Consider the following 7384-nt stretch of genomic DNA (forward strand, 5'->3'; position numbering starts at 1 on the left):
AGTGCGAGCGGGCCAACACGTACCCGAGCTCCCCGCGGGACGCGTCCGCCAGGGCGTGCTGCGGAGGCACTACTGGCACAAGGGCCGCGCCCGGGACCTCGTCATGTACAGCTTCGTCTCCGGCGACCCCTTACCCCAATGAACTGCATTTGGTGAACGCGACATGCTGCGAAAATGGTGATGCAAAGCTGATATGGGGCGTGTTCCATATCAACAGCCGTCGTCGTCGCTGTAAGATTCGCGCTCCGGGCCCACCAGCTGCAAGGTTTGACCGGGCCTTTTTCTCCAATACGAGATTGCAGCAGTACGATACGAGAGTATACGGTGGGGCCCTGCTCACGTGTATGGTACTGTACAAGCGGAGACGAGACTCACACCCTCAGGCGAGAGCGGAATCGGATCTAGATCTAGACGCCGCCGGCGATGCAGGTCCATCGTTCTCCCTGTCCTCGCCTCCTATTCCTCTGTTCGTCCGTGCGTCGACCAGATCTGAGGAAGATCTGAGAGAGCTTCTCCATGGCGGCCACCAAGGATTTACCGGTCTGCTACTCAGGTGAGATCCTTCCCCTGTTTTTCTCGATTCTTTTCCTCCGCGAATCTAAAATTATAGGGATTTTCTCCGGATTCATGAAATATAGTGGCCGGGCCTCGCCAGTCGCCATGCCACGTGCTCTTCCGGCGTCAAGGGAGCTTCACAGCTTCGCAGTACCGGAGTCGGGCTCGCTTGACTGTTGCGCCAAGTATGGGGATGGGCGACGGCGGCCCGAGGCTTCCCCGTGATCTGTTTCTTTGGTCTGCACTCTGCGTTCTTTGCGATCCCCATTTCCTTCAATTGGTTCCCTCTGCTTTTTTTGTTCGATCTCAATAGTTTGGTATGCTACAGTATTCTAAGTTCTTCTCCAGTCCTTTGAGTTCATTTTTTGTGGTAGATTGTATTGTATGATAATCCATATGAGAAATTACTACAAATTTATATTCGGAATTTTTTTCCAAACTTTATAAATAAATTCACAACTTTACAATAGCTAACAGTGAATCTTGTACATCAGTACCCATAAAGATTTTTGTTCGGAATCTTTTCCTGCCAGTTGCAAATGCGTTCGGCTTACTCCTGTTCGTTTCATAAATTAATTCTGTGATTTAGTATTCTAGACAAGCATAGACGACGCTGAAGTTTAAAAATCAATAGATCAGTACCCGTCAATTGCAGATGCACTTGTTGGCCACCATTTTCAAAGCAGGTCAGTCTGCAATCTAGCTGCAGGTTTAGGCAATAAATGATCAGCTCAGGGGCGGCTTGTAGTGTTGTATGTGCTACCATTTGGAACCTTTTTAATTAGAGAGTAGTTTTGTTGAAGATTTGATTAGAGAGTAGTTTTGTTGAAGAGTGTTGTTTTATATTATGATGTCTTCCGTAGCTGTGTGTTCTAATTTACTGCCTGAAGTTATTTTAATGTATCCCACACTGTTAGATTTACTATTTACTGTATTTAGTTATGAAGTTGTTTATGGCGAGATAGTCAGTCAACATAGCATATGTTTATCCCCCATATAAGGCTTCCAAATAGCCCATATCTATGCCCCAGGAGAAGTTTATGATGCACATAGCTCTTTCTATTTTATTTGTTGCTTTTGGTAGCAAATAGCAGGTTATGGTCAATCTGAATCTAAATGAATGTAAAGTTCTCCCATCTTTGGCAGTTTTCATGCTGGCTTTCTTATTTCTATTGTTCTGTGAAATGTTTCGGTTCTGAGGTTTTCATTTATTGCCATATGTCTATTGCATTATTCACGTTCAGTGAAGTTCTCTATGGTCGATTCACATCGATGTCGTCTTTTATCATTCAGATGTCGCCATGGCGTATTCCGGACAGCCAAGGCAGGAGCCGAGACAAGGAGGTCCCCGTGGCAAGCGTGCCACATGGGCAGGCAGCCATGTCCATCATGGAGCTGCAATTCATCTTTGTTTACCTCCTCGACTCCATTCTCTTGATATGGGAGTGTTGTTGTCTCCACCTTGGCACTAACCCGAGGCTCTTTCTTGATTCCGTCCAGGCCCAAGTAGATTTGCGCATCTTCATACCTGGGATTTTCTACTTGATGCATCTCCTCCTGGTCGCTGTGTTTTTTTATGCGGAGCACAAAGTTTGCATGGCAGTACTTCTTTGGGTACCAATCGCCCTGCTCCTAGTTCATTTTCCGAAAAAAAAATTCATAATCCATGTGATTTTGTCAACACTGTCTTCTCTTTGTGGCATAGTTTTTTTAAATAAATTTTTAAATATGTAATTTTGTGAGATCTCGGGTTAATAAAACTAGTTGCAAACAATTTCTATCTTGGTTATTATCATGCTGGTTAAGTTTTCCTAATTTATTCAGCCTGACTTTTCTTTGGCTATGACAAACACCTTATTTTCATAGGTTTTCTTTGTCCTACTTGGGAAATGGAATTATTTCCTAATGCACCGTAGATCATTCTTAATATATGTATTTATATTTTCAGGCCCTGCTAGAGAAAACTGCCTTGGAAGCCATTAGCCACCGACGAGACCGGAAAATCCATTTCAGTGTGGCTGTGCTTACCCTCGTGCGTCACCGCGAGGATTGTGCTAGAGCTGCATCTTGGACGGCGGCGACTGGAGGCTCCCATGGATCTGGGTTCTACGTTTACCTTTATTTTTCGATCTGGGCCCACATTTTTTCACAGCCTCCGGTTTTCGTCTCGGTTTTACATGGCGGCCACCATCATCGTCCTCACATATTTTCTGGCTGCAGGAGGATTTCAGTAGTAGAAATTTAGACTATTGAATGCACAGCTTTGCCAATTCAAGTTGTAGAACTTTCTAAACAAGTTAGCACTTTGTTGTTGCAGGTCTAATTAGTTAGTGCTTCGGATTGTTGTGTGATGGATTGTTGTTTATGGTAATTAGGACATGAGTTTGATGCAACACCCGTGGATGATTAGCCTACATATTAAGTTATTCCATTAGGTGTGCTCATTACACTTATATCTATGCTGTTATATGTAATTCACCATTAGGGTGTAGTTTCTAAATATTCTGCTCCAAAAAGATGTGTCGTTGCTGTCATAAGTTGGAGGATATTTTTTGCTCATTACACCTGTACTATTACTTGGTAATTCTTACAAAGATCTACAGACGATAAAAGCTGATCATAAAACTCGATGCATCTAGATTTATATTTTTTGTTGTATCTGTTTGATGAACCAATTTGCCTTTCTCAAGGCCATTTGATGTCGCGATTTCTCTATCGCATTTGTGGAACTAATTTGAAGGCCTTCAAGAGCTTTTAATTATTTTTGCAATTATATTGCATAACTTTACAGTATAGATGCAAAAACTTTATAACGTGGATGTCACCAGCTCAGTGTATGAAGTCAATAAATTTGAAGTACTTTACAAACACACTGTGTGAACTTTATAATGTAGTTCTCACCAATTTAGAAGGACTCTATACGATGGAGAATGGTCCGTTATGAAATACTTTGGAATCACCTCTAAAAACTAAGTGCTTACTTAGTAGCGCAGGGAGACAATTCATAAGTACTTTAGAAGTTATGAAAATGGTCCGTTATGGAATAATTGTGAAGCGCCTTTTAGAAACAAGTTTTATACTGTAAAAATACTTACGACGTGAAGACAACAAATGAAGACTTATTGGCGGAAATTCATCTTGGCTCCCGGGAGCATTTGCTCCCGGATTTTTGGGGAGCAAATTTTGTTTTTCAAAACTTTTCAAAAAATTCTAAAAAAAATCATGCACGTACCTGACCATGGCACGCACCACCTTGTGAAATGTCGCTGCGAAATGTCATCGTATGCGTCCTGGGCAAAAATGACAAATTTCCAGATCTGAGATTCATATTTTTGGATCTCATTTCATGTCAGAAATTTGTCATTTTTGTCCAGGGCGCATACAATGACATTTTGCAACGAAATTTTACACGGTGGTGCGTGCCATGGTCAGGTATATGCATGATTTTTTCCGGAATTTTTTGACAAGTTTTCGATTTGTTTTAATTTTTCGAAAAAACCGGGAGCAAATGCTCCCGGGAGCCAAAACGCCGCTTGGGCTGCATAATATTTCATAATATTATTAAACTCCGTAAGTTCAAGTAGTCAACGGAAAATGAAGCTCAAAATATGGAATATTTAGAGCTTCGCGACTCCACGCTTCGGTGGGCGTTGTGTTGATGTAAATGCAGAATGGTCAAATAAAATGAAATATTGTTCTAATCAATATGTGTATTAGACATTAGTAGATACCCCTCCATCCATGAATACAAGGCCACATCATTTTCGTGTCAAATTTTAACTAATGAGTTAGTCAACCAAATATAAGTTATATATCATTCAAAAACATATAATGTGATTCCGATGATATAGTTTTGAGTGACATGCAACTCATATTTAATTGACCCAATTACTAATTAAAAGTCGTCTAAAAAATTGGCCTTGTACTTAAGAGCGGAGTTAGTAATGCTTTTGATATGAAATGATGGTCGAATCAAGCAAACCAATGTCGGGGATGACTGAGGGACAGCAAATGAACTTTGTTTTGTTTTGTATTAAATTTAAGGATGGAGAAGAAACCCCAAAGTTACAAGCGAGCCCACGGTATCTTACTCCCACATATAAAAACTGTTACATCGTGCGAAGGTTAGACTAGTCATAGTGGGGAGTAACATAGAGTAGTAACATGCACATGTTACTACTCTATGTTAGTACCTATATAGTGAGAAGTAACATATGTTTGGTATCATGCAAGGTCATATTTATTAGGTTGTAGACTCATCTTGACTTGGGAAGTGTGATGTTACGGTAATATAGCTAGTTACCACCTCAGTCTCTTTTATTCATCTATTATCATGTCATGTCACCAAAATATCTTGAAATGTGTGATGTTACTATCATAGTGGGAGTAACATAGAGTAGTGCATTCATATAACACTAGTCTATGTTACTAACTTCATAGTGCATAGTAACTTAGATATAGTACTCCCTCCGATTCATATTAATTGACTCTAGTATGGATGTATCTAGAACTAAAATGTGTCTAGATACATTCACATTAGAGTCAATTAATATGAATCGGGGGAGTATCATGCATGTGTATATTAATTAGCTTGTAGATTCATTCTACCTTGAAAAGTGTGATGTTATGATAACATAGGTAGTTACCAAAACCATCTCTTTCTTCATTTAATGTCATGCCATGTCATTAATTTTCCTAGTTGGCAATGCATTTTGCTCTATGTTACCATATTAGAGCAAGGTTAATAATGCAGCCAACTGCTGACTATAAGCTCACAGTAGCTCATCTAAATCCTTCACACGTACAATGAGCTAGCTCTTAGTTTGGCTCTGTGAAATATTTAAATAGATATACCATTCAATGCTTGCATGCACATGCAAGACTGCATGGAACGAAAAAGCTGGCCAAAACGCTCACAAGCAAGCTACAAGCCGTCTGTAGTGTCTCGATTGATGTATGTTGATGCGGGGTGGCCTTCGGACACCTCCACACCAAGACCAACAAGTTCCCCAAGTGGACCAATGACGCGAGCTCGAGTTAAAGCGCTACATGATGAGGTGAACTCGCTTCTCACCACTCTTGATCTCGGTACCCATTTGGATGGAATGCTACCTCATGCCGATGTGCTTTGTGTCATTAGGTACAAGGTGCATCAAGACTCCGGAGAGGAGGACACACCATGGTCAAGGGAAGGAGAGGAGCAGCGGGACATGAAGATGGGCATGAAGCTGGACCCGACGTCACTCGAAGCGCTCAAAGGAAGAGAAGAATGCTGGCCGGCCCAGGACCCGGTCGACCGGTCCCACGACCGGACCATCAGGTCCCAGGCCCGGTCAACCGGGCGCCAAACCGGATTTCCCTCGGTCCTGACCGGGCGTCGTACCGGGGGCCAACCGGACGGAGATCTGCGACATTTCCGGTTGGCGGCCGGTCGACCGGCCCCACGACCGGACCACCCGGTCCCAGGCCCGGTCTGACCGGCCCCAGGACCGGATCCGACGGGAATTCCTCACCAAACTGCCTAAGTTATCCACTTATGTACCTTTTCGCCTTGCTGGCCATGTAGGCCTATATAAGTAACATGGACCCCTCCCTTACCCCTTAGACATAATTTTGAGCTTAAACCAACTTTGAGCTTAGTCTCCCTAGGGTTAGCATCCATCTTGGACAAGCATCCCTTTGTAATCAAGGCACTCTTGTTGTTGATTTGGATATTGTTGAGTGAGATTCTAGTGCAAGCCACTCTCTCTCCCTCACCAATCTCTTTTCTCCAACACCAATCTCTCACCGGGAATTCCGCCGCGTGCCTCTTCCGGGTGATTCTATTGGCGTGGTCCATCGAGCCACGGGGGTAAGTATCGGGTGTATCGGGTTGGTGTGCGTGCATGAGTACCGGTGTTCCTCGTGTTCTTCGTGTTCCTCACGCTCTCCACCTTTTCCCCGTGGATTTTTGGTCAAATCGCGAGATCGGGCCAAACCCTAGATCTCAGATCTCATCATATGGTATCAGAGCCTTTGGTTTCCGCGGATTTGACCCCCCACCCACCCAATTTCGTCTCTAAAATTTTTTCCCCAAAAATCCCCAAAAATAGCCCTAAATTGCCTTTTGACGGATCTGCGATTTGGTTGCGTTTTGAGTGGTTTTGGTCCATGGATTCGATGTTATTGTGCTTGATCTACTACTTCCCCAACTTTTAGCCCCCAATTCCATCGTTTCCCTTCTATTTGGGTCGATTTGGTTGGTTTTTGCTCAAGAACAGGAGAGAGAAACGCAAACCGGCCCAGAACCTGGTCAACCGGGCTGCAGACCGGGCCCGCCGGCGCCAGGGCCGGTCAACCGGGCGCCAACCGGGCCAGAACCCGGTCAACCGGGCGGCAGACCGGGCCAGCCGGTGCCAGGGCCGGTCAACCGGGCGCCAGACCGGGCGCCACCACTCCCACCTCCGCCGCCGACCACCACCACTCCTCTCCACCACCGGCAAGCTCCGTCACCCTCCCAAACCACCGGTACACACCACCGCGGCCCCATAACCACCGCCGCAACCGCAAGAGCATCGACACCACCCACCACCGGCTACCACCGCCACCACCGCCAAGCTACTTTGACCGTTTTCTTCCGCTAACTTGTGTTTGCTTGTTCCGGTTTGAGTGCCTTGTTTGTGAAACTAACCCGCAGCTCCGAAGCAAGCGACGACATCCGAGGCACCCCGGACTTGCAACCGTACTCTTGACACCACCGCCATCATCGCAAGTTGTGTGTTCATCACCGCCTAACATCTTAGGTATAACTTGCATTCCCCTTGTAACCCCTCTTCTTTTGCGATCTATC

The 7384-nt window shown here is 44.5% G+C and overlaps 1 protein-coding gene across 2 annotated transcripts; it reads left to right on the forward strand.

Moving 5' to 3' along the window:
- The first annotated feature begins 251 nt into the window (after nucleotides 1-251).
- On the forward strand, nucleotides 252-3114 carry LOC124704532. Of its 2 annotated transcripts, none has more exons than XR_007003591.1 (4): nucleotides 252-553; nucleotides 639-792; nucleotides 1849-2169; nucleotides 2504-3114. XR_007003591.1 is itself a non-coding variant. In XM_047236802.1 (4 exons), the coding sequence occupies exons 1-4, from the start codon at nucleotides 517-519 to the stop codon at nucleotides 2798-2800; spliced, it is 525 nt and encodes a 174-aa protein (XP_047092758.1). In that variant the 5' UTR covers nucleotides 252-516; the 3' UTR covers nucleotides 2801-3114. The 2 variants fall into 2 exon arrangements, 1 of the variants encoding a protein (XP_047092758.1); XM_047236802.1 differs by lacking the exon at nucleotides 639-792 and having other exon boundaries at nucleotides 1849-1925; nucleotides 2056-2169.
- The last annotated feature ends 4270 nt before the right edge of the window (nucleotides 3115-7384 follow it).

The sequence above is a fragment of the Lolium rigidum genome, chromosome 3 (assembly GCF_022539505.1).
Source record: "Lolium rigidum isolate FL_2022 chromosome 3, APGP_CSIRO_Lrig_0.1, whole genome shotgun sequence".
Classification (NCBI taxonomy): Eukaryota; Viridiplantae; Streptophyta; class Magnoliopsida; order Poales; family Poaceae; genus Lolium; species Lolium rigidum.

Bases quoted from the DNA above. Each gene is read 5' to 3' on its own strand.
- LOC124704532 (XM_047236802.1), top strand. From the start codon at position 517: ATGGCGGCCACCAAGGATTTACCGGTCTGCTACTCAG. The intron at 554-1,848 runs GTGAGATCCTTC...TTTATCATTCAG, and splicing joins TTTACCGGTCTGCTACTCAG to ATGTCGCCATGGCGTATTCC. The intron at 2,170-2,503 runs GTACCAATCGCC...TTATATTTTCAG, and splicing joins GCATGGCAGTACTTCTTTGG to GCCCTGCTAGAGAAAACTGC.